The sequence below is a fragment of the Limanda limanda genome, chromosome 15 (assembly GCF_963576545.1).
Source record: "Limanda limanda chromosome 15, fLimLim1.1, whole genome shotgun sequence".
Taxonomy (NCBI): Eukaryota; Metazoa; Chordata; class Actinopteri; order Pleuronectiformes; family Pleuronectidae; genus Limanda; species Limanda limanda.
The window spans coordinates 7,484,786-7,511,809 of NC_083650.1; the positions used below are offsets into that span (position 1 = coordinate 7,484,786).

General features: G+C 43.3%; 1 protein-coding gene across 1 annotated transcript in view; it reads right to left on the bottom strand.

The window, feature by feature from the left end:
• ank3a (ankyrin 3a) overlaps positions 1 to 27,024 on the bottom strand; it is an 87,661-nt gene that overhangs the window by 24,144 nt on the left and 36,493 nt on the right. The window contains exons 9-33 of the mRNA XM_061087061.1: positions 26,646 to 26,744; positions 26,255 to 26,353; positions 25,551 to 25,748; positions 24,766 to 24,864; positions 24,539 to 24,637; positions 24,330 to 24,428; positions 24,024 to 24,221; positions 22,429 to 22,527; positions 20,554 to 20,652; positions 18,877 to 19,074; positions 17,018 to 17,116; positions 16,092 to 16,190; positions 15,888 to 15,986; positions 15,554 to 15,649; positions 13,597 to 13,669; positions 9,425 to 9,548; positions 5,345 to 5,447; positions 4,615 to 4,665; positions 3,383 to 3,498; positions 2,571 to 2,603; positions 1,421 to 1,645; positions 1,169 to 1,323; positions 658 to 869; positions 341 to 548; positions 51 to 147 (exon numbers count right to left, since the gene is read on the bottom strand). Of these exons, the coding sequence (XP_060943044.1) occupies positions 51 to 147; positions 341 to 548; positions 658 to 869; positions 1,169 to 1,323; positions 1,421 to 1,645; positions 2,571 to 2,603; positions 3,383 to 3,498; positions 4,615 to 4,665; positions 5,345 to 5,447; positions 9,425 to 9,548; positions 13,597 to 13,669; positions 15,554 to 15,649; positions 15,888 to 15,986; positions 16,092 to 16,190; positions 17,018 to 17,116; positions 18,877 to 19,074; positions 20,554 to 20,652; positions 22,429 to 22,527; positions 24,024 to 24,221; positions 24,330 to 24,428; positions 24,539 to 24,637; positions 24,766 to 24,864; positions 25,551 to 25,748; positions 26,255 to 26,353; positions 26,646 to 26,744 (3,077 nt within the window). The remainder of the gene's footprint in view (positions 1 to 50; positions 148 to 340; positions 549 to 657; positions 870 to 1,168; positions 1,324 to 1,420; positions 1,646 to 2,570; positions 2,604 to 3,382; positions 3,499 to 4,614; positions 4,666 to 5,344; positions 5,448 to 9,424; positions 9,549 to 13,596; positions 13,670 to 15,553; positions 15,650 to 15,887; positions 15,987 to 16,091; positions 16,191 to 17,017; positions 17,117 to 18,876; positions 19,075 to 20,553; positions 20,653 to 22,428; positions 22,528 to 24,023; positions 24,222 to 24,329; positions 24,429 to 24,538; positions 24,638 to 24,765; positions 24,865 to 25,550; positions 25,749 to 26,254; positions 26,354 to 26,645; positions 26,745 to 27,024) is intronic.

The window sequence follows — 27,024 nt, forward strand, 5'->3', positions numbered from 1 at the left end:
ATATATATATTTTTGTGCAATGTGTGTTCATGCATGTGTGTGGGTCTCACCTGGCCGACACATTTGTGGTGAAGGAGACACAGTCAGTTACAAAGGACAGTGGTGTGGTCCCTGTGATGTCCTCCCACTGGGCAGGGGACGTCCCTCCTGTATGAAGCAAAGGACAAAGCATGACCTCACTGAACTTTCTAACCTGTGTTTCAGCTTTTATACTCAACATACTTTTGTCTTCCATCGCCCAGCGGCCTTTAACATAAACGTCGGGCTGATGCTTACACAGATTTTAAATTCGTAGTGATTATGAATGAGGAAATATGAATGACCATGGAGGTTCACTTGCCTGTGATGCTGCAGAGCAGACGTAGGCACGGGGCAGCGTCCCCCCTGTGTCCGCTGGGATGTCCCTCTGCCGATCGAGGTGGGACAGGGATCGTCATGGTGATCGGCTTGTGGAACTTCCTCCTCCTGGGCTCCACGGTGACGATGGGGCTGAAGGTGGCTCTGTTGCCGAGGACTGCCCTCACCATGTCGTCGGGTACAGGCTGGGCCTAAACACAGGATGATGCAAAGTCAATGTTTGTTCATTTAACTGTGAGAACTTAAATATTTTCCAAACTTTTCTGTTTAAATGACTGGGCATCGAATCACTTGCTGTACCTGCAGGCCAACACGGATCTTCTTGGTGAGCGCCCCCTGTGGGAAGGAGGCCTGCACCATCGGCACGGTGCTGCTGGACAGCATGCCTCCGTCCGGACCCATGTGGTTCGACTCCTGCTTTATCCGCGACACCACCGCGAAATACTGAGGGAAATCTCTGGTGACAATGCGGCAGATGCGTTTCTTCTCCAGCTCAATAGGGCTGTCCAGCTCTGCGAGAGAAAATAGTTCCATATATATGTGGTGTTAAGCAACATTTAATTGATGTTATCTTTTTCCTAAGCAGTTTTACCATTGGGCTCTATTGAAGTCTGACCTTTTGGTCAGTATCAAAACTAAAAAGCGAGTAAATAGGCCAGACTGCTTAAATTAAAAAGAAAAAAAAAGCTTTTTGGGTGGAAATCTGATTTTCTAGGTCACCAGCTGACGTAGCCCTGGGATATGTACTATAGGATTCTCCTGAGTGGTACAGTTCACCTTCACTAACTGTGGAGAAAAACTTTTCCCGTACCTTCATCCATCCCAGAGAGCAGCTCATAAAGGTCTTCTGATCTGGAGTCATACTGGTGCTCCTTCCACGCGTCACCATTGTCGCTCCTCAACACAATCAGCTCCCTCTCCTTCCCTCGCATGGAACCAAAATGAGGGATCTCCACAATCACAGGGCTGAGAGGAAAGGGAAGTTAATATGTTGTGATACATTATTGGAAATGATTTGTCAGGGGCAGGAAAACAACAACTCATCAAGTCCTGCGCTTCGTACCCGAGGAACTGAGCCCCGGCTGGTCCAACCTCCACCAGCCGGCTGACCAGCCCCTCTCCCTCCACCATGGGAGGGGGGTAGGCCAGCTTGTGCCTCTTGGCCAGGCGACATGTGATGCGTGTGGGCGCGGTGCACTTCCTGGGAGGGATGATGATGCGCATTCCATTGTGGCGGCTGCCTCTCATGGAGCCACCGCGGGCGTCCACCATGAAGCTGACCAAAAACCTGTGGGGATCAAAAAGAGCAATGTTAGAGGAGGGGGGGAAAAGACAGACAGAGAGAAGGAGAGACAGAAGCTAAACCACGGACACAAGTGAGGAGGACGATTCCCATGCTGTGATCACCGTACGCCCAAAAAAAGAAAGGAAGAGAGAGAAAATAACAAAGAGAGAGAGAGAGAGAGGGAGAGCAAGAGATAAAGATAGAGAGAAAATGAGAGAAAGAAGAAAAAAAAAAGGTTGCTTTGAGTTCTGAAAGTTTGACGTTCTCCACTTCATCTGCCTCAGTTTAGAACATTAAACACCATCTGAAAATAAACTGGGTGCTAATGAAGGCACGGAGAGTTTAGTTTCCAGTTCTGAGGCTGAAGGTGAGATTGTTGCCAAAGTTTCAGTTTCTCTAAAGCAGCATTCGGTGATCCCATATTAAACACCTGCACAGATGTTTACACCAGGAGGGGGTTAATGTGATATTTGTAATGTGTCCCATTCTTCTTCCCCTTAATACAATCATAGACACGACTTAAGTGTGATGATGGGGCGGAGTAGAGGCATAATAACTCTTCATGTGTGTTTTTATTTTATCTCAAATACTGTATGTTGCGAACATGAGAATCCCTGTAATAATTTGTGGAAGATGTATTCTTTATGTGCACTGAGAGAGAGAGAGACCGTGTGAGAGAGAGACAGCACATCAAAACTCCCTAACATGTTGTACCACACACTTCTAAAGTCTACGCAGTGCAAAATGTAACACAAGACCACACAGATGAGACGAGCACAGACTGGAGGAGTAGAGGAGGCAAAGAAGAGAAGAGAGAGAAAAGAGAGAGAGAGAGAGAGTGTGAGACGAGATGAGGGGGAGACAGAGGTGGAGGAGGGAGAGACATCACTGCGGCATCATGGGTGTAAGCAGCGAACTCAGTCATCACCTGGAGTCATACTGAGGGAGCGGGGAGGAGAGGCTGCAAAGTAAACACATGGAGACAATGCAGGAGGCAAATCCCCAGAACCCAGTTTTAGTATCAGAGTTTCACAACCACTGGTGGGATCTGTTAGAACTACAGCGGATGAAATGGGAGATTTAAACTCAAAGGAAACATTAAGAGACACAGAGGACTTAATGGCAATGAACAAAGTAATATAGACGGACAAACATGGATAGCGTCAGAAATACTTGACACGACAGATCCCTCATATCGGAGTATAAAAAGAAAGGAATGAAAAGCCAGCAGCCTTTTTTATGAAGAGCCAAATTTACATATCACAACGTCATATATTCAAAGTGGGTGAAGGACATGAGAGCAGAATCTTATCAGTTTATACAAAATGAAACAAATGAGCTCAGACAGAGGCTGTTCTTTGTAACTGCGACGACAGGACCGGAGCGTATCAGCCAACACGGCGAGAGCTTTAGAGGATGAACTGTGGATTTATGCTGTAATGTAATGTGCACAGTAGCAGCACTGCAGAAATCCCACAGCCCTGCACCTTGTCTGCATCAGTGCTGCAGGGTTTGCTGAATATTGACTCTTGGTGTGGGGGGGGAGTAGGGGGGGGAAGTGGAACAGAATACGATACATATTTGCGCAATAAGTAAATCTAATGTGTGATTTCAGCATAAATTGCATGGATGCGCATGCAGAATACGAGTCTTGAGTTTGTCTATGTAACACACTGTACGCGTGTGCATGCTGGTAAACAGGCTTGGACAGATCACAGGAGAAAGTGCAGCTGCTCTTACCCAGAGTGGATGGGGCTGGACACGGTGTTGTGGCTGTGGCTGTGGTCCACGGTGTCTGGAGTCCAGCTGTAGCGCCGCATACACTCCGAGCCGTAGTCCCTCGTCACGGCCAGATGCTGGGAGGCGGCGGAGGAGCAGAGAGGAGGGGAGAAAGATTTTAGAGTTTGGGGGGGGGATTGAGATTGAGGTGAAAAGAGATTGAGGTGAAAAGGGAGGATGTGAGAAGAACAAGGAGGATAAAAAGAGAAGGAGTTGAGATAAATCATTGAGATAAAACAGAATAAAAGACAAAACACAGAGAAGAGAGGATGGAAGTGAAAGAGCTTATTACTGATCCCTGCATGAACACAACAGGTAACTTCCCCCCCCTCCCTTCTTATCTCAATGGTCACTGAGTCATGCATGATATGGAACAATGAGCTGATGACATTCACAGCTTCTTGACTCATTTTCTAACCTTTGTCTCTCCATCATCAGGACGAAAAGACACCAGAAAATACCAGTAAACGTGCAACTCTAAGGATGATGATGGTGGAAGAAATGGAAGTTGAAAATCAGCTTTCATAAATCGAGGGCTGGAGTCTCTCATTCGATTGGTCGACTAGTTCAATAGGCTCTGGTTCGACTAAATTTCAATTGGTGTTACATTAATAACCTTCCAAGATTGACCCATTATTTATCAAGGGGTACAACTTCATATTCATCGGTTCCAATCAAGTTGACATGAGGTGAAAGAGGTCATCAGTGTGGTTGCATTATGTTTAAGTAGAGATGTGCAAACTTTGCAAAAAGCAGTTCATCTAAAAACTGTTTCCCGTGTCAGAACAATTTGTATTTAACGCTTGAGGCTTTCACTGCAAACTGGATTGGCATATTTTAATATGTAGTTTTAACACTAGTATTTTTTACTGTGGCTAATTAAATTAATGTGCAGATTTTTTCCTCCAAAGAAAGTAGTTTCAATATCAGGCAGTCGACCAAGTTTGTCTCAGTTTGACCACAGCCCTTTGTGAACACTGACACATGGGAACTTATATACACGGCCAAAGTACCATGGGAACAAACCATCCACCACAAGCAGACGGGCACTAATGAATGAGATGAGAATGGCAACGACCCAAAATAAACACATATACAAAGAGACAAAACTCAAGAGCTGAACCGCTGCGGCCGAAAAATAAGAAAAACTGACGAGTGAGTCGGACATCGACCAAACGCTTTATACTTTATACCTTATTCAGTGGGTCAACCAAGTAGGAAATGTCTTTACAGACACTCTGAAGCTTGGGGGAGAAGAGAGACGGTTCAGAAGTCACACTTTGTTTCACTGGAGGGTTCAGCTGCTGCCAAAGATCTGATCTCAATGAGGACGAGCCTTTAAATCTTAAGAATCCTACTTCGCTTTAGGTGACATATATCATCAGGAAAAGAACATGTTCTTATTCTATAGAAGACCAAGGAGCAACGTGCATATTTTGGCCATGTATAGTTTGAGATCCTTGGTGACGATGTCCTTGCAGTTGTAGGTTATATCACTAACACTGTTTATAAAGTATAAAGAGGTTACGGTTTATGTTTTTCCTCCTGGACACCAAAACAAGTACTGGACAGGCAGCTCGAGCTGAGTGGAGCGCTGCAGTTTTCCATGAGAAAGCGAAGAGGGGCCTCCCGAAGCCCTTAGGTTTGGATAAACTCTTCGACCAGGTGCTACACACTCCCCCCCACTCAGCACTTTGGCAAAAGTAAGCATGGCATCAACACCGCCTCTGTTGTGAAGGATTTAATTCCACCCAGCTAGTGCTTTTTAAACAGCTGATTGCCAAAGGAGCGGAGCACCAAAGTGCAAAATTATGGTGAACGATAAACATTTAAGCTTGAAAAACAGAGAGTTGAGGAAAGAGAGGACAGGGTGAACTCAAACTGAGATTTTTAAAAAGAAGAAGATGAGGAACTGGGTCTTACCGTGTCCTTGGTGGGGGCCAGGATCTCCTCGATCATCATGCTGTCTCGGGCATACGAGCTCCGGTTGAGTGTGTTGGACCTATCCGAACTGAAGGAGCGGAGGCTACATGTTACCACGCAACCCAACGCCGCGGGCAACGACATAGAACAAAAAGGAATCCATTATTACATGCAACCTCCAGGGAATCAGTTTTTGTACTCGGACCGAGAGAGTCCAAGAGAAATATGTTTGGAGAATAGAGGGAAACGATAGAGCCCGCAGTCAGAGAGAGATAAGATACTGCAGCAGGTCATTCAGAGATGGAAATGAGAGCAAGGTTTGGTTGGTTGGCATTAAGAGAGAGACTGAAAAGAGGACATCTGATTCTACATGAAGGTGTGGGTAAAGGGGATCGAACACCGATGTGAGTGTTTCTAAATGACGACACATGACAGATTAGAGGGCTGTACATTTATATATATATAAAGCTGGAAGGTGAGAGTTTAGGAATCGCAGGACGTCTCTGTGCAAATCCTGTGATAACGACGGTGAAAAGAAACACGATTTCAAACTCCAGCTTCAGGTCTGACATCGCTTTATTCTAAGATTAGCAGCTGACCTCGACCTGTTTCAGAGCAGCCCGACATGAAAAAGGAAGCTGCTCTCCTGCTGCAGTCTTTGCTTTCTGCCTGCGTGCGGTGACGTGTGTTTATTTTTGCAGAGCCTCTCTGGCTCAATGCGGCGCCGTGGACTCCTTTCAAGGTTTCTGTCTTGTGCTCATTTGGCTGCGATGGAATTGATCGGGAGCCGGAGCGTCTGCAGTCGCTCGCAACATGTGCGCTTGCTTGTGTGTGTGTGTGTGTGTGGAAATAACACATGTGATGAGGAGTATGTTTTTGTGCGCTGTAGGGGGGGGGGGGCTCGGAAAAGGGGTACCATCAAAGCTGATAGCTGTGGCTCTCCCGTATTTTGTCAGAGGGTTTGTGTACTGTAGATGTGTAGTTATGTGTCGTGTGTGTGTCTGTTTGTCTGTGTGTGTGTGTGTGTGTGTGTGTGTGTGTGTGTGTGTGTGTGTGTGTGTGTGTGTGTGTGTGTGTGTGTGTGTGTGTGTGTCTGTGTGTGTGTGTGTGTGTGTGTGTGTGTCTGTGTGTGTGTGTGTGCAGGGGGGGAGGAAATGCCGAGCTCAGCGTGTTTGAGTGGGCACACTATTCAGCACAGAGAGAGAGAGAGAGAGAAGCCCTTTATTCTGCCCCACCATGCAAGTTACCAAGCAACTCTGTGCGGCCTGAATGGACTCGCTGGCATGGCAGACCAACCCCCCCCCCCACCCCCCTCCTCCCACCCCCCCCCCCCCCCACTTCGCCCCTCTGCTTTCCCCCGGGACTGTTTGTTCTTCACAGCTTCTTCCTCTTTCTCATTCTGTCCATCCTCCTCTCCCTCCATCAAACATCCGTGCTTTTTCTGTTTCCCTTCCTTCTTTGCTCTTTCCCTTTCGCTGTCTGTCGTCTCTTTCTCCCTCTTGCCCCCCCCCCCGCCGCTCGTCCCATCATCTCGTCCCTATTTCCGAGTCATTTTGCGATGGCTTATCTCCATGGAAGACCCCCCACCCCCCCATGCTTTGTAACCCCCTGTCCTCTTTCCTCTCATCCAATCTTTCCTTGTCACCTTCCCTCCCCTTTCCACTCCTCTCCAACATGACTTGCTGTTCCATTTTTCTACACCACTTGTTTTCGTCTTTCTCCTCTCTACTATATTTTTCTAGGTCATACCTGTGTCTGAGTCATTGTGCATCCTTAAGACTGTGTGTGTGTGTGTGTGTGTGTGTGTGTGGCCGAGTCTTTCTTCGATGCATTGGGAGCATTTTATATTATTTTCCATCTCTGCAAACCGTTTAAATCCAGAATTGCTGGGACATCTCCAATTACTGGAGTGTAAACATGACATTACATTACATAACATGTCATTTGCAGACGCTTTTATCCAAAGCGAGTTACAATTAGTTTATCCATCCATTAGTTAACATGGTGGATAAAAAATATGGATTATGAATAAACTGATTTTTTTCAATCCCTGGAAGTTACACTGGGCAACATCAATAAAAAAACACAATAAAGTGCCACAAGTGAAGCCATTAGTCCACACAACTCAAACTGTAGAAAACGTGTGCACAACACACAAGTGCTTCCAACAACATTGTCTCTTTTCCAAACTGGCGGCAGAAAACACATTTTTTGTAATGCTATGAATTAAAGGTGACGGGTGATGAGCTAACATGGAATGATGATTTCAGAATAAAACACGAGACAGCAACAGAATGATGCTACCACACACACACACACACAGAGGAACAGCGAAAGTGGATGACGCCAATGTAGGATGGACGACTGGTGGTTTGGATTAGAGGTTTTTCATGGATGTAGGGAGTCAAACAGTAGATCACAGGGTCACAAGGGAGGGACACCATTCACAGGTAATGTTGCCTACGACTACTACGACCACTACTCTTTTCTTACCTGATTCTAGGGCTAGAATGAGGAACGAGGCGCAAGGGGGGAAACAAGGAAAAGAATAAAATAGAAGAGTGAAAAGCAAAGCATTTTGCAGACATTCAAGCATGATTCAAGCATGACATTCAAGCATGACTGCACAAATTGAACTATTGTTGCTCTATTTTTCTCTTCATCTGTAAAGATATATATTTAGATATAAATATATATTATTTTCTATTTAAAATGTTTGATATTCTATTTTATTGTTATTCTAGTTTATTCTTTTTTATTCTATTTTATGCTATTTCTATTTTTATTTTATTTTTTTGGGTTGAAATTACTGAGCATTGCTTAAAGAGAGCCTGTGACCCAAGTATTTCATTGACAGTGACTGCTTCATGTTATCTCTGTGCATTTGACAATAAAATCTTGAATCTTGAATCTTGAATCTTGATGTGGCTTTCTTCTTTCCCCCATATGACATTGATGCTGTGCCTTTGCATGGTTGCCAGCTACGACTATCGGCTGCATGTGTTTCTGAGGTGTTTTTGTTTTTGCAGCCCAGGGAAAAAGCAAACCATGCAATGTTGATGTTATAAACACAAAGCTCAGGAAAGTAAAAGAGGTCACTCAGCATCAGGCGTTCATCGGTCAATCAATAATTTCATATTTTTTCCCTCCATTACATTCACACCCCTGCAAAGACACCCGTCGAGAACTTTAAAATCTATTTCTGCTTCATTTGAAACAGTACAAATAATAATAGAAACAATTTTCATATCTGTAATAGCTGATTCGAGTAAGTAGCACAAAAGTAATTGTTACAAAACCCAATGTACTTTCTCACCATTTAAACTAATAAACCTTCCACGTAATTACCATCGTGAATTCTATCAGAACTCTTTCCGATATTTATCCAAGAGCCTCACCAACCAGGCTTGTTTACATGGAATCTCTGGGTTTAATTCAGCGTTTCCCTTGTTTGCTGTGGCCCTGCTGACGATGGCAGCTTCCTCTCCCAGTTAGCCGGGTTGTTTTTATCAATCCCACCATCACAGAGCCTCTGCCATCTGTCAGCTGGGCTACAGCAACACTGTTGGGCCGATGTGTTTTCACCAGAGCACTGCCAGGTTTCCACTGTTGAAACTGTACTTATAGGGCCGAGCTGGAGCTCAGAGTTCAGAGTTATCAAAGTTCAAATGTACACCTTCACTATAAAAGTTCAAAGTTACACCTTCCATGGACCGTTTGTAATCTTTGCATGGGGTTTGAATGAGGACACACAAAACGCTGAATCATTTTGTCAGCTTGAATCATTCCGTGGCAACTTTCCAGCTGCTTTCTGCAGCAAATTCCACTATTGTGTGTTTGTGTCTGCATTTGTGTGAATGCTGAAGGGAAAGGCCAGTATCGTATCATCTGGACCAGTCCAACATATACAGTCAAATCTGGCAAATGGCCACACCATATCAGGTATGGTGTCATAAATCATAGGGTAAACAGCCACAGCAATTGCCAACGTGATACTTCAGTTGAACACAATGTGGTTGACAGCACTGCACCTGTACATCGGTGTTTATATGTGTGTAGTAAACAAGGGCAGGTGCCTACCTGGCGGAGCGGGCTCCTATGCTGAACCCCATGTACCCCTCCTGGGGGAGGGAGTCGTCCCCCAGCTCTTTGAGGTCCTGAGGCCGCAGGTATTTGTCCGTGTCCCCGGTCATCGCATCCTCACCTGGCGGAGGCATAAAATCATGAGATCCTCCGGTTGACCACAAAAAAATAGGAACAACAAGCCGGAGCAGAGAGGCGATGCTGCAGCAGAGCAGAGAAACACCAGCTCTCCTCTCATCACTTAGAGGAGGCCCTGGGAGAACGGATCAGCAGCAGTGTGACGCGGAGCCACACACAGGCTGCCTCACTGCAGAGCCCACTGCAACTTTTCCTTTGGTCTCTTTGTCAACAACAACAACAACAACAACAAAAAACAACCACCACCACCACCACACAGCAGCACCTGTGAACGACTGTGTCACGAGGTGGCACAGCAGCGGTTCAGGCTGCAGCAGCAGAGCCGGAGCTGCTGCAGATGTGCAGATGTGCAGCAGCAGCTCCTGTAAAACACCACGCAGCTGCAGTCCCATCCACCTCGGACACAGCCGGAGGTTCCACCGGAGCCTCAGCACTCAACACCCGGAGGAATCCGCACCTCGGTCGGCGGCCCGGTGCACGATGACACGCCGGTCTGTGAAGCCGGCGGAGCGGCCACAGCGCTTCTCCTTCTCCCTCATGTTCCGGCTCAAGTCCCGCAACAGTGCGCTCCTTCACCGCAGCCCCTCCCCCCCCACCTCCAACACTGCAGCACTACCGACACACCGTCACACCGCGGGAAGGCTTCCGGGGACACCTTTCAGAATAAAACCAGCATCCTTCTGCTTGTTGAAACTCAGCCACCAGCCAATAAAAATAGCCAATAGCTACTATTCAGACTATAGTCATCAAATCAACTCTCAGCGGTTTACAGACACTGATGATGAGTATAAATGAAGTGGAAGGAAGGAAATACTAGGTAGTTTCCCTTGTTATCTTAAGGGTTTATTACTTATTTATACATTCATATATCTCACTGCAGCAGTCTACGAATCTTGAATAAATTTATCTTGACCAAAAATACGTTTCTCTCGGGATTAATGAATATCCAGAGACAATTGACAATAATTAAATGAGTGATGACAATCGAGTCACAAAGAAAAAATGCCTATGTTTTTAGATGTGTAAATAAAGTGACAATATCTTTAAAATGTTATCTCTGCACAGTTGTTGTTTTGTTTCCTTTTTGGCATCTGTGAACTTTCTTCCAAACACTTAACACATAACAACACACTGTGTGTCACCATGGTCTCCATCCATTATTAAACGTGTATCAACTCCAGAAGAAGGAAACCGTCGTGATGACATTTTGCGGATTTCTAAGACACGACCTGCTTTTATTGTTGTGTTAAAAATCGATCAATTAACTTCCCGTCTCTCTGGTGGTTTCTGTCTGACTTGACAAAACTGGAGAACGTTTAGCTCCCTGCTGCCCTCATACACCACACACGCACGCACGCAAACGCACGTATACACACACACACACATAGACACACAACCCACGCACACACATGAACACAATCACACCCGCACACCCGTTTAAAATGTTAAAAGTATCGACAAAGTATCGAGTTTTTTACTCGAGAAACAACTAAATAACACCAGAAATATAAAGTGTGTGATAACTTCCATCCATCTGTATCCACTTAGAGAAGTAACAATTATAAAAGTGATACATTCTGGGAGATCAAGTTTCTCCTCCCACCATCAGCCTCTCAAAAAAGACCAAACTCCTCTTGGCCAAAGTCACTTACCTTTGTCCAGTTCTGCCATTTTCACTAGTCTCTATACTTCTTTATATCCCTGAGTTTATTTATCCTGTAAAACCTCCACACAGAGAGAATCCAGACTGTTCCAATAGTCCCTCCAGTGTTTGAGCTGCTGGTGGAAACAAGTTGCCCTCCGTTCACCTCACGCACTTCGCTCCACTCACACCGGGTTGCGCCCTTGTTGCTGCTGCGCACATCTCTGCCTCAACTTCCACTAAGTTTTTTTTTCTCTGCAGCAAAAATGATAAAAACGCATCGGAGTGGAGCAGAAACTGAAACCATCTGACATCGCTGTCGGTTAATTCTCCTGCAGGCGGGGTCACGAAAGAAAAAAAAGAAAAAGCTCGTCTTATTGGATTTAGTGGGAGGAAGCGTCGGTGCGTCCCAGCAGCTCAACAAGCAGCAGCAGCAGCAGCGACAACACACTGCGGGAGGAGCAGCGTCACCACAAGCTGATCCACAGTCAGCTGACCTGGAGCCAAACGCACGGGAAGCCTCAGTGGAGGAGACAGGGACGAAGAAACATATCAAATAAGTTTGGTTTCATGTCAAACTGGGAGTGAGGCTCCAAATATTCAATTCATTCATCACTTTGTCAACTTTATAAAAAAAAAAAGGATTGAGCAACATCTCTCCCTTCATTCCACACGTTGCACAAACAAGGAGTAAAAGTTGCACAAGTCTGACATTAAGAAGAATTATGCAAGAGGTGTTTTACAGAACCTGCACTTTTCAGAACACTGTATATATAGACCACTATATTGAGCACATAGCACCAGTGAGTCCAGTGCTACAGGGATTATGGAGATATACTCTACAGTGGGATGACAGTTTAGAGGGCAAGCAGGAGTTGTGGTGTTACTTAAGGTGGTGTATAGTAGTCTATAGAAAGCAAGGGGTGAGCGTGTGACGGCGCGCACATGCACACATACACACACAGACACACACTCACTCAGAATTACACACTTCAACCTGCAGCCTAATAGGATTGACCTCCACCATATAGGATTAAACGGAGATGAGGAAACTATTTTCTGCCACTTTCTCTCTCTCTCTCTCTCACACACAAACACACCCATAAAATCACACACTCCTACAGAGATGGTGATGAAGTGCAGGCGTGAACGCAGCAGCAAACAGAAACCAGTCTTGTTCTGGCCAATCATCACAAACACAGTACTCGTGAATTACTTTTAAAGGAATTCTTGTTGAGAAAGAATGATTCACTGAATCATCCATAAAGCATTGAGGATCTTTATCACGTAGCTGGAGCACAAACCTGATATGTGTGTGTGTGTGTCTAACTTGTTGAGTCTGGCTGTATCGCCTGACATAGAACCCCCCCCCCCCCCTCCCCTTACAGTCTATGAACAAGCTCATCAATTTTGCAGACCCATCGGCTCTGTGGTTCCCAAACAAAGGACAGCAGCCTGAAACTGTGACGCCTGCACCACAAACTCCACAGTGCTGTTTGGCTCTGGAGTTCTACAGCAGATATTCTACTGACATTGATATTAATAATGCTATGAGTGCTAGTTTACATATAATAGGACATATGCAGGTCTCCTTATAGTCTATTATGTGAATTATGAAGGGAGTCACGTCGGCCTAATTTGGATTTTCTTGCAGGAACTCCTTCATTGCAGGGTTGGAGTCAGGATGAGACTTTACAAAGCGTCTTTGATAAAGAGCAGAATGAGATGTCTGATGTGCATGTGGTTAAAAATAACAAATCCGTTTTTCTCAAGTAGCAGTGAAAATAACATCAGGAGTGTCAGTTAGTGAACAGAAACAGAACATTCAAAGCTGCCAGAACAAAAAAACAAGACCAAATTCAAGGATAAAACAGCTTAAAAAAATAACTGCTCAAAGTTTGCTGATGGATTTCTCGGAAAAAATGTAAGTAGCTGAGACTTGGGAGGGCTGAAATTACAGTAAATAAAACTAAAACAAACAAAGCACAAATAGAATATCTCCAGCTCTGTCCAGCCCATAAATAAGAGCAAAATAACAAAACAGACAAATCAACATTGGGTGAGTTTGCTCTTATTCTGCTGCAGAGTCTATGAGAAGCAAAGCTGAACAGTAGAATGGTAAAAGCTTGATTCTTCAACAAAGGCAGCTTGTTTGTTCTGCTGAAACGTCTCACGTTAGAGGAAAACAAACCAACTACAGATACCTTCGTCAACATCAGAGTAAGATTCCTCTTTCAGAATCTCTGGCACATCGGCCCGAACTGTGACGCACATACAGTGAAACATGCACATGTTAACGCAAACGGCAAACCAGTGAAAATGTATGTGATTTTAGCAACTCATTGTTGAAAATGAGCAAATTAAAGAGTTTTCGCATTTCTCTACGTACCTTCATCATCTGACATGTCGAGGAACTCGTTCATGGTCTCTGGAACATTGATCTTGTGTTTTTCTGATGAGCTCTGTAAATGAAAGAGAGATGGACAACTCAGTTTATTATAAAATAAACATAAATATACTCCAAACAAATCCCTAACAGCCTGAGCCAGTTCAAATAGAAACCCCAAAGTTACAAAGCTGTAAATAAACTAATAAAATAATAATTTCAGATTGTCACATGACGCAGGGTTTTGCCTGTTTCCTGTATATTTACTTGATGACATCTTCAACCTGAACCTTGAAACTAGAGCCAGACCAAAAAGGATTTTTGGGGGCTGATGCCGATGCAAATATTAGCGAAGGAAATAAATTGTTTATGTAAAATGTAAACATATAATACAAGTTTTCATATCTGCGAACATAAACATTGATAACTATGTATATATATAAAGGCTCATTTTATCTACCAATCAATAAACAAGTTGAGCTCCACTTGAAAGTATTCTTGCTGTATTGTTAAAGTTGCCAAAAAATCCTCAAACCTACCCCCCAGTACACTTTTGATGTTTTCATAATTTCGCTTTCATTCAAACCAAAATTGGGGATCACATCTAAAAGGTCTGACAATATCACATCCCCTGAAAAGGAGTCAATGTTTCAGAGACAACTGCGTCCATTAAGAACCACGTCAGCAGTTACCTTCCATCTTGTGTGAAGTGCGACCTTCACACAAGATGAACATTTAGCTGAATCCTAGTTGTGGCTCCTGTCACGTTAAGAGGTAATAATAGGTGTTTGAAGGCCACATGGGCCCATACAGCTGAGCAGGTACAGGTCCAACAGAGGAGTGAAACAATGAGGCCTCTGCACAGTGAATAATACATCACTCACACACACCAGCATGGAAACGACCTTGATCTTTTACTTTCATCCCTATCGATAGAGACAGTTATGACTAATACACTTTGCTGCTGATTGTGCAGTATCCTCAGTGACCTCCCAACCCCTCAACCACTGTTCCCCCCCTCACACGCCTGTCACCTCTTCATCATACCACTGCCACACTTTCTTTATCACTCCCCCCCCCCCTTCCTCACAGACACGTGTGTTGATCCGATCGCTGTTAGTGACCTGAGCTATTAGAGGAGAAACCTTAAGCTCCAATCTAAGCCCTCTCTCTCTCTCTCTCTCTCTCTCTCTTTCTCTCTCTCTCTCTCTCTCTCTCTCTCTCTCTCTCTCTCTCTCTCTCTCAGGACAAACGTGACACATGGTGGCTGACTGACTGATTTGATGGCTGATTTCACAGAATTCACACACTGACTCAACCTCCAGTTTGCTGCTGCCTGACTGGCCAAGTTTTGGGAAAAGAGTCGATCACACAATTCAGCTGAAAAACAATATTAATACAGCCCCTGAACACTGGAGCATTTACTTGTTTCAGTCCAGTAGCGACAAACACTTCACATTTGCATTTTTAAGCATATCATCCATAGTAGTTATTTTTTCTTATTTCTTGCTTCTGATTGCAATATTAAAAGCCGGTGCTGGTAAAATGCCAGAACATTTTAAAGTGTCAAACATTAACAGATGTTTACAGTTAAAGTGTCTTATCTATAACTGCCTGGAAGGTGAGAAAAACATATGGCAAAAAATAAAATTTTTATCTACTGAAAATGAATAAATGATGCAAAAACATGACATATTTAAATATATGTATGTAGTCAAACAGGCAAAATATATAGAATGTATAAAATATTCCCTAAACTGATGATGCTGGATTCTTACTTTCTAAACATTTGATACTTTTGAATGATACACATTTATTTTATTCAGTGTCACATATATTGTAATGACCTGGCTCTCGTTTTCAGTCTAAGTCCATGTTAAATAAAACATCCACAACAATGGAGCTAGTTTGAAATGTATTGCTGACACCCTCAACCATGGACAGGAAAGCGGTGTCTCACCATGGTGGTCAGGTTCTCGTCCGTCATGGGCCTCAGAGTGTCCACCACAGAGATGTACCCGAGTCGATGGGCGACCGAGAGGGCAGTGTTCCCATTCTGAGCAGAGACACACCGAAAGAGAGTTATTCAGAGGAGGCGCACAGAAAACAAAAAGAGCATTCAGTGATCAAGCTCCGGCTCTGTTGTGTATGTGTGTGTGTGTGTGTGTGTGTGTGTGTGTGTGTGTGTGTGTGTGTGTGTGTGTGTGTGTGTGTGTGTGTGTGTGTGTGTGTGTGTGTGTGTGTGTGTGTGTGTGTGTGTGTGTGCCAGTGTGCCAGTGTGTTTGTGCACTGACCACGGTGAGCTCGTTGGCCGAGGCCCCTTGCTGAAGCAGCAGGTTGATGATGTGGGTGTGGCCCTGCTGAGCTGCCTGGTGTAGAGGAGAGTATCCGTTCTGCACACAGACACATGAACACATTCGGCTTTAGAGAGGGAAAAATATCTAGACAAAAACAGTTACACAAGAGGGTGCATTTGACATGTCGGTGAGTTTGTCTACCTTGGTTTTGCCATTGATTCTGGCTTGGTTCTGCAGCAGGAAGTTTGCCATCTTTGCGTTGCCATAGTGACAAGCCACGTGCAGCGGAGTGTAACCCATCTGGATGGAGGAGAGAGAGGAGGAGCAGACACATGAGAGGGCGAGTCGATGAAAAGACGTTACGTGTGCGAGCTGACATCTTTTACGTCACAGATTCTGAGACAACGGACTGTTAATGTGCAAAGTTCATCTATAAGAATTATTATTATCAGAAAAAACTAACAGTTTATACATGAAAACTAAATAATCTTAAATTTACCAGCATGCTTTCTGATTTTAAATTTATAACGTCCAAACTACATCGCATGTCATGTCTCTGTGGAATAATGTGTGTGGTGCATAATGATAATGGAGATCAGCGAGTGAATAACCTGTTTGCTGTAAACAACTGTCCTGTCAGCACAAACACAAACACACTCACACATGAACACACACACCTACACACACACACACACACACACACACACACACACACACACACACACACACACACACACACACACAGAGAATATAACCTTGTGTGAGCCCAACCTTCAGCATGTTTGAACGTGAGCAGCGTGTAATGAGGCCTGTGAGTGTTTGTGTATCAGTGAATGAAACTGAATATGAGATTGTGTATGAGCTCATCTGCACGCGTGTGTGTGTGTGTGTATTTTCAGAAGTGTGTGCTGCATCCGTAAAGACAGAAACACCAGGTATCAATTTTTTATTTAGACGATATCAGATGAATGTGTGTGCGAGTAAATTTTTCCATTTGCTATTAATACATTAAAAAGAAAGTTCCAGTTAAAATAAAGAATAAAACAAGCCATGCATCAAACCTCAACCATATAAAGACGATTAGTTTGTGCGTGTGCGTGTGTGTGTGCCTTTGTGTGATGCGTTACCTTTGTTTGTGGGTTGACATCAGCACCGTGGTTGAGAAGGACTTCTGCAACATTGACCTTGTCCTCCTGAGCTGCTAAATGAAGTGGTGTAAGTCCGCTCTGTACATGAAGGAAGGACAAACAAAAACACGTGAGAACCCGTAAATACATTTGTTACAGTGGGAACACATAACAGCACTAACACATGTTACCCTTCAGGAAAAATTATGCTGAAAAATCGTATTAAAACTCCCAAGACTACCCCTGGAGATACCACCCAAACAATTTGATGAATGGGACGGGTGGATTTCAAGGTTTATTTGGAACGGTAAAAGACCAAGGGTACAGTTCAAGACACTGCAGCTGAAGAAGGAGAGGGGAGGGAGAGCTCTACCATGCTTACAGGCCTATTATCATGCTGCACAATTGAAACCCTTAGTATACTGGTGTACACCAAATTATGAATCTAAATGGAAGTCTTTGGAAATTACACAGACAGATATTCCAATACAATCAATATTAGGAAACAAAAGCCAAGCAGAAAAGAATTATAACAGCTTGAATCAATGGACCCTATTCACGGTTAAACTGTGGTTTAGGATGTTGAGGAAATTGCAGTTAGAGAAACAGGCCAGGGTCTTGAATTGGGTAGCATATGATCCAGAGTTTGAACCTGCGAGACTGGACAGGAGCTTTAAACAGTGGATTAGGAGAGGCATCACATCCTTTTGTTCACTCACTTCTAACGGTAAATTTCAGAGTTATAAGGCAATTTCTAACTCATTTGGATTGGAAAAATGCAATTTTTTTAGATACCTACAAGCCAGAGACTACTTTAATAAAATATCACAAATCAAAACGGGGAAAGAATATAACCTGATCTCTATATTCCATGAAGCATATGAAAAAAACAACATTAAAAAACTGATCTCACGAATATATGAAAGTATACAAACCTCCAAAAATCACTCTACGTTATACATCAAACAAAAATGGGAAAAGGAGTCTGGTACAGAAATATCAGATGAGTCCTGGATGGAGATATGTGAGACACAAGCAACCACTGCAAACTCAAGATCATTAAGAGAGTTTGGTTGGAAGAATGTTGTGAGGTTTTTTATCACTCCTAAAATAACGGCTTTGCAATCAGGCTCTCAGAGTCCGGGGCTTTGTTGGAGACAATGTGGAGCCATTATGGCCAATCATTTTCATATCTTTTGGGCTTGTCAAAGAATTCAACCATATTGGAGGGAAGTAACTAATGAAATATGTAAGATGATGGGAATTAAAGTAGACTACTCTTTTACTACTTTGTATCTAGGTAAAATACCAGAATTTATCCCTCACAAATACAAATACCTGCTAAAGATTCTCTTGGCATGTGGTAGAAAGGCTATAACCCGAAGATGGCTCCAAACTGACCCCCCAACATTGCACCAGTGGAGGGGGATAGTGAAAGAAGTTTACTGTATGGAGAGACTGACTTATATTTTAAGATTGGAATTGGAGAAATGTGTTGAACGTTGGGAAAAATGGATTATGTATGCACTGTGCCTGGAATAGTGTGACACTGTACTTCGATGTATTGAGAAGAATGTGACCATATACTGTTACACCCATGAGTGTGTTGTATGTTTTTTTTTTTTTTTTTTCCCTTTATTTCTTTCTGTTCAAAATTCAAAATCCAAAATAAAAAGTTTAAAAAAAAAAAAAACTCCCAAGACACTTGTTTTTCTACTAATTTGATTGTAACCCGGTACAATTCAGTATCCTTATGATGAAACTAAAGAATAGGGTTTATTTACTTCCAAAAATAGATCAGTAGAGTAGCACAGAAAACAGGTTAGGTGCATGCACTTTAGCTTTGTGACTGAGCTCACCTTATTGCACATGTTGACGTTGGCGTTCTTGGTCAGCAGCAGGGACACCAGGTCCACGCTGCCCTCCTGCGCTGCCAGGTGAATGGGACTGATGCCTTGCCGCGTGATGGCGTTGGTGTCTGCGCCGTACTCCAGCAGCGTGGTCCCGATGTCCATTTGGTTCTTTTTGGCAGCGATGTGCAGTGGAGTGTAGCCGTTCTGAGGGAAGTGAAAGATACGCAGGAGGTTGGATTGAGCTCGGGGTGTAGTTTAATTCTACTGAGAAACAGTGGTTATGCTCAGTGCTGCACAAAATGGGTGTTTTCTTCTCTATAATGTAGTGAATTCCATTCTGAAACTAAATGGAATTCACATCGTACGTTATAGTCTAAAGTGTGGACAAAGCTACAGGATGGACAAAATGATCAAAAAGTAAAGAGACAGAAGAGACAGAAAATGAAAACAAACTATTGATAGTGTGATCTGTGGCTGGGCTTTATTCAACCCTCTGGGCAGCTCTGAGGTTCACAGAGAGGTGGGTTCAGCTTCAGTGAAAGTCAATGATTAGTACGAGAGTCATTTACTATGAGTCTCAGTGTCCCTACTGTCACTTTACATTGAGCACTAAAAAATACACAGCTATTACTTTCAAAGCATCCATCTCCTATGAATGAAACGTAATTTTCTCTCTTAGATTGTTAGGATCAATGAGACAAAGTTCACGAGTCAACATAATTTCCTCGGTATACTCCTGGCTCAGATATACGAGTAGATATGTTTTGTGCAACTCGGTTATTATTCACTGCTACGTCTGTGCGTGCAAATGCTCGTGATCATCTCCTCTACTCCACACGGACGGATACTGATTTTCGACAATGCACTTAAATTACACCCAGCAGACCAATTGATAGAGGAGGAAACCGAGAGAAAGGGCGGCAGGGAGGAATGAGTAAGAGTGTAGGAGGAGGCAAAGGAAAGTAATAAATAGAAACAGATGAAGATGAAGGGGGAGAGAGAGAGAGAGAGAGAGAGAGAGAGAGAGAGAGAGAGAGAGAGAGAGAGAGAGAGAGAGAGAGAGAGAGAGAGAGAGAGAGTAAACATGCAGGAAAAAGAGCGAAAGGGGAAGATAGAGCACAAAGACAAATTACTGCTGCAATCTTTGCTCTCCTCTTTCCAGATGTCTGTCTTGAAAATAGGGGCATTTCCTGCCGTGCTTCGTCTCTACTCCTGTCATTCTGCTCGTACTTATTCTGTGACTTCTCAAACTGAACAGGGGATGAACCACAACGACATGCGATTGTATGACATTATGAAAGCAGTAACTATATTAGTATTTTCTCTTTAGGAAGGCACAAAATGTATGGCTTTGGAAGAGAGTTCACAAAATACGCCGGGTGAGTAATTTATGAAACGTAGAAAACATCATCTGTCTGATCACATGTGCCCTCTGCTTCAGTTTTGTGAGAATACTCATGAAATCTAGCTGAATGTAAAGGAGATAATATTTCAGAAAGTTTGCTGAGCTCAGAGAAAAAGCCATGCACACTCTCACTGTGTTATAAACAAGACAGGGTGGAATGAGGAAAAGGGGAAAGGTATGTGATCTCCACGCACATTTCATGAAAAACACTGTTAATGGTTAATGGCGGAGGCACTGGGATGGTTTCAGTGTGTGTTTATGTGTGTTTGTGCGGATACCTTGGCGGCAGCGTGCGGGGAAGCTCCCTGATCCAACAGCAGCAGCGCCACTCTCTGATTATCGTAGTGAGCAGCTACATGCAGTGGAGTTAGCCCACTCTAAAACACCAACACACACACGCAGGTAAGCAACACAAAAAGGAGTTAGAAGATTGCCAGACGCATACAAGCACAAACACAAGTAAGAAGTCGGAAGCAAACAAAGGCGTGAGGAGAGATGGACATCAAACTGTTATTTAGTAAAGGAGACAGTTAAGCAAATACTTCAGAATTCAGAAAAAGAAGCAAAGGGAGAGATGAGCGTGTCCTTGATGTGCATCTCCAAAATGTCAGGTATTTTTAACAGCCTTTATTCAACTCAATGAGTAATAAGTGGGATTTTCAATCGTTTTGAACGAAAAAATCTTTAATTACAACTACTCCTTTCTCCCTACAAGAATATCTACAATATGCAACTACTTTTCATTTCCGAAGCTTAATTTCTACACAGGTTTCAAGACACTTTGTTTCCAAATTAGTCAGGATATCACAAAATCATTGTAGTCAACGTCATATTTCTTTTTTATCACAACACGGGTGGACATAGGCCTGAGAGTTAGAGGATGGAGCCTCAAGCCTCTGAGCCACATCCATATGAACACAATAGTAACCAGCACTGAGTCAGCAGGATGCTCACTGAGCCACTGGAATGTCCCACTTACACAACAAACACTTGAAATGACTCAGAAAACATGTGTATCTTTTACGATTACAACTCTCATGCTTTTGGTCAAAACGTTTATTCATTTCTTTGTCTCTTGTCTTTCTTGTCATTTTAAAAGAGTTAAACTGCAGGAGGAGCCCTGGCTTTGCTCTAAGTTTAGACTCAGGATTACAATGGGGCCGATTTGAGCGTGACACCAGCGAGCAGAGGTGAAAGCGTCATTATCATACCTGACCACCATTATGTTAAATGCTCTCAGATGGTGGCACAGACACACACAAAACGAGCAAACATTGTTAGTCAGTGCCAGTGGGTCTGTGCTTGTCATCTTGGTGATACAAGCAAATCTGTAGAGGTTTTTTAAGAAACAGGACGTTTGCGGTGTCGTCTCGAGATCACTCCCCAACCTGCCACCCCATCCTCACAACCGCCACCAGCCCCCGTGTGCAGCTGCAGCTCGGAGAATTAATCTCAGAAAGGGTTCTGTTCACTCTCTCAGAGACAGGGTGGATAAGAGCGGGCGACAGAGAGACTTGCAGGATGATAAATGGACACATTATCTGAATGACTTCCTGATTTGGAGCCATTTGTTATCTCTCCAGAAATGTTTACAGTCTACAGCTCAATGACAGATCTTTACAAAGCTTCAGGAGAGGTCAACACTGCAGATGTATAAATTCTTTGCTCATGCTCTATGCTTTGTTTTACATTACTAGTTTGGTGCATATTCTAAACCATGGGCTCTTTGCTTGGCCTGGGATGTTTGCTGGTTGCAGCTTTTTTTACTGAAACTGTAAAAGAGACTTGCAGCATTTGAGCCGAGGCAAATAAAGACCTCAGTCCACATCACCCTGAAGCTGCAGCTGCACAAAGCTGTTCACCTGTTTATTCAAAGTTCAGTGAAGCTTGCTCAGTACACAGAACCCTGAGGTGGAGAATCAGTGGCTGATGTGATCTACAATTTCCCTTTTGTGGATGAGTCACAGCCGCTGTTTTATTAAAAGTTTTTCAAAACTGAATGTATCACGTGTCCAAATTGCACCAGATTCAACATGACACTTCTTTGGGCCCTAACAACACATATGTAAAGTGTGAAGCAGACAACAGCAGCACATCTGAAAACATCCTTATACGTTGGTCAGGATTCATCCCCTGAGCTCTCCACATCGCACCTTTCCAGCAGCATCAGGTGCAGCTCTCTTCTGCAGGAGGAGACTGGCCACCTCCATCTTGCCGTACTTTGCTGCCACGTGCAGGGGACTGAACCCTTTCTGTTAGACACAAATTAATAAGCATCATTAAAATGAACGACAGCAGAAGGATGAAAGAATAGAGAGGAGGATTAGAGACGGGTGTTAGAATAGGGAGTGAATATTTGTGATCTGCTTCATAAGGAAATCGTTTTTCACTTAGTTGTAATGAACTTTGAAATTCAACTGCATGACAAAATATGTGTTTTCACCAAAAAATGTAATACGACAAAGATGCTGTGTTATATAAAGCCAATTTAGTTCATCAAAACCTGTTTCATCGGTTTTCTTTAACTACAATGTTTGAATAACCTTTGACATGAAACATTATCATTTTATCAACCGATAAAAGCTGAAGTATTTGTTGTAGAAGAAGTTAAAATTTGTGAAAAAAGGTTTGGGTTTGTTTAAATCCAGTTACATTAGATTTTTAGAATGAATTCAATTCATTGATAACAATGAAATTCATGATGACCGGTTCTTGGTCTAAGCTTTGCAATACCCTGAGAAACTCTTCAAATCTATAAATGGCTGCTGCACAATGTGATCTTGTTAATCTCGGCTTCCATCCTGTGTGTATGTGAAGATATTTAAAGACATTAGGTCAGATTGTCCACAGGAATGTGAGACTCCCACAGATTGTCATTCCACGCTCTGAAACACTTGGCCTCATTTTCGCCACCGTTCACATTCCCTCCTCTTACAGTTTGAACAGTGAATGATTGAGAGACGGCAGATTGCTGGATAGAAAGACGTTTTTTAAATGTTTTAAAATGAACCAATTTTTTTGATGTATTTTTTTTTTTTTTTTCATAAACATAAAAAAATGGGTCAAATTCTAGTTCTCATCCCCCATTTCCCATCTACCCAGGATGGTATGACATCATTTCCCTTAGCAGGTGACTCGGGTGGCGTCCCAGAAGACGGCAGCATAGGGTTTAACCTTCATTCATCTGTTCCACTGACAGAGGTCACCTTGAGAGACAGCCCCCAGCAACATATCACACGTGCACAAACCGAGCACATGAAGTCGACTCTACAAGTCCCTGTGACCTTAATCTGTGCAATTAGACAGAAATAAATGACAATATGTTTCCATGGTTGACTGCACGCATGAGAAAAACCCTCCTGAGGTGAAAGTCACTGGTTTAAATTACTTTAATATTACCTCTGACCTGAATGTGATCACTGTCAAAATGATGTTCATCCACAACGTGACAGAAATTCTCAACAGTTTGAACAGTGTCAGGTGTTTGCAGGAAGGTTATGGGTCTGTTACAGGAGACTATGAATGATTTTTTTAAGAGAAGAGAATTTATCAGGAGCAACAGACTCCGACTAATAAACACAAGACAAGCTCAAAGGAGTCTGCAGGAAACAGAACAGCGCCTACCAGTGGACAGATTAGGCACTGGAACTCTAGATTTTTTTTTCAGTGTGGGTTTTATCATTATAAAGAGAAATCATTCAGCCCAGTTATGTTCTGCATTAATCTAAGGACCCTCCACCAGTCTTACCTTAGTTGCTGAGGCGAGTGAGGCTCCATTATCCAGGAGCATCGCAGCAACATCTTCGTGTCCTTCACGGGCGGCCAGGTGAAGGGGGGTGTAGCCTGAGGTGGTGGCGGCGTTGGCAGAGGCGCCGCACTGCAGCAGCTGTTGCACGATGTCGACTTTCCCCAGTCGACTGGAGATGTGCAACGCTGTCTGGTCGTCCTGCAGAGAAGAAAAAAAAGTCAATTTGGCCCCAGGATTTGATACTTGTTGGTTTCAGTTATTTCTCCACCTGACACAGTGATTGATAATGGGGCTCAGTGATCTGACCTTGGACTTGGTCTCCACCTTGGCGCCGTTCTTGAGCAGGTACTGGACGACGTCCGCCTGCCCTGCCCTCGCTGCCATGTGGAGAGCGGTCTCTCCCCGCTGGGAAAACACACAGTGACTGAAGGTCAGTGGGAGCTTTTTATGTGCAGCGATGCATGTTGAAAAAAATACTTATAATGCAAAAACTATTGTATGAATGATCCACTCACTACGTTGGTGGTATTGGGTGATGCTCCGTGATGCGTCAGTGAATGGACGATGTTCTCATGACCCATGAAGGCTGCCACGTGGATGGGGGTCAGGCCAGACTATAGGAAAACAGATTTACTGTGAATATTAAACAGTAGAAGAAAAGCTTTGATTTCTGACATTGACAAGAAACTACTTGTGGTGTCCTGAGGAGGTCATGAAGCAGAGTGTAAGTGTGGTACAGTACCTCAGTGACGGCCTGGATAGACGCTCCGTGTTTAAGTAACAGCTCCATCACTTTAACTCTGTTCTTCTTGCAGGCGATGTGAAGTGGAGTGAAACCGTTCTGCACACACACAGAAAGAGGAAATTTGTGTAAAGCCGAAAATATAAAGGATGATTTTAATTGGCTGCTACGTGAGTTATCCGAAAATGTAAACAGTGCAATGGTAAAATTGTATTTTTGATATCTTTGCATGTTATTACCTCTGCCATGCAGATATGTTTCCAGCCCTGTCCATTTATTATTATTATTTATTTTTTGTTTAAATTGTTGATGGTGTGGATCTGGATCAGGAATGTTTTTATGATTTTCTTTAATATTGTGAGACAAGGTGACATTATCACGACTTCCTAGATAATAATTCATGGATCTTGATGAATACAAAATAAGGCATGTTATCATTGATATCTATGACTGTGCAGCTTGATTCAATTATTGGACCTTGGTGGAGGTATGAGCTCTACCGAGTACCACTCTAGTTATGTATTGATTTAATACATTATGTGTTATTCTTTAAAGAAAGGATCCAGCTTTTTTGCCAATAATTTTGTTGGTGAAATTTAGAGCTTAGATGTTTTTAATCTAGAAAATGATTAAAAATGAAAATTATTCAACATCAACATGATACTATCTACTATTTACTAATGATATGAGTGTTGTCTTCAAATGCAATTATCTTCTGAATGCTTCTGTGCACTTTGACGGTATCACTTTTAATTTTCAGCCCCTGTGTCAACCCGTTTCCCTACCAGTGCCTTGGCGTTGGGGTTGGCCTTCTTGTCCACGATGAGCTTTGCCACCTTGTAGTGACCACAGTGGGCGGCGACATGCAGCGCCGTCAGGTAGTCGTTGGTGACGTCGTCCACCGGCACGTCGTGCTGGAGCAGGAGCTGGACACAGTTCAGGTGGTCCCCCTGAGTGGCCATGTGGAGCGGTGACAGACCGTTCTATAGGTGGAGGAGAGAGGGATAGAAAGAGAGAGGGAGAGAAGAGAAAGAAGAAAGAGACAAACACACGTAGACGGACACATAGACAGATGGACAGACACAGGAAGTTAGGGCGTGGCCATGCGCTGCACTGAAAGACTGTGAAGGAAGCTACAGAAGCATTGTTATAACGAGGTCATTACAACAATGTCTAGTTTGTTACACTGGTCGTCCTGCGTGGTCAAACTGTGGAGCTACGCAGCGGAGACAGGCTGTTGTGGAGAGGTCGCACAGACGTTATGGAGACAACGCCACAGCACTACAGCAACAACAACAGACCTGCTATCTGATTGGTTAACAGATGTCAAATAGCTGTGTGTTATAAATCAAGTGTGGCCGTGTTTGAGTTAAATGTGATGGATTCTATTAGATTTTTACAAAAGTGGGAATAAAACATGTGTTTGTGACCTTTCCTTCACTAGTCTCATTAAAGCAGTGAATCCTGAAGTGATCGTCCCAGTAGCTACCTTGGTCTTAGATAGGAAAGGTGCTCCTCGGTCGAGTAGAATTTCTACCACCTGCTCGTGTCCGCTCCTCGCCCCACAGTGGAGAGGTGTCAGGCCGTCCTGAAAGAGAAGAGGGAGGGCGAAGGTGTAGATAACTCATCGGAAATATACATTTCACATTGTTTCTGTAGATTCTCAAATATCAAATTCAAGCTCTTCTCAATGACCAAACATACTTGGATTGAGACATGGAACATGGTTTATTAGTGTCACAACAATAGGTATAGGTAATAGGCACCATTTTTACAAATGTGCAGAATACAGGAACATCTGCCTGATAAACTTCAGAAAAATACCTCATCACCTCATTTTCTTTATTTCTGAACACAAGAAAATGGGTCCACGCTCTCACCTTGGTCCTTGCATCAATTTTGGATCCTCTGTCGAGCAGCAGCTTGACCATGTTGCTGTTTCCCCTTTTCGACGCCACGTGAAGTGGTGTGATGTCGTTCTGAGGAAAAAGGAAGAAATATATGTCAAATCACATGTGACGTTCAGGAATTACACAAAAGCTAAAATTATATATTACCATTTAAAAAGTGAATCCTATCAGACAACATGTTGTTGAGGACTGCAAATTAATTGCAGTGCTTTTATTTCTACCTGGTCGGCTCTGATATAAACTCCACACTGTCCTGATTAAAGGTAAATAGTAATTTATTAGTCAGTGAGACAATGTGAATGTTATTTTGAAAAGTAAAAATGTCCGAAAACAATATAAGGTCCTTACA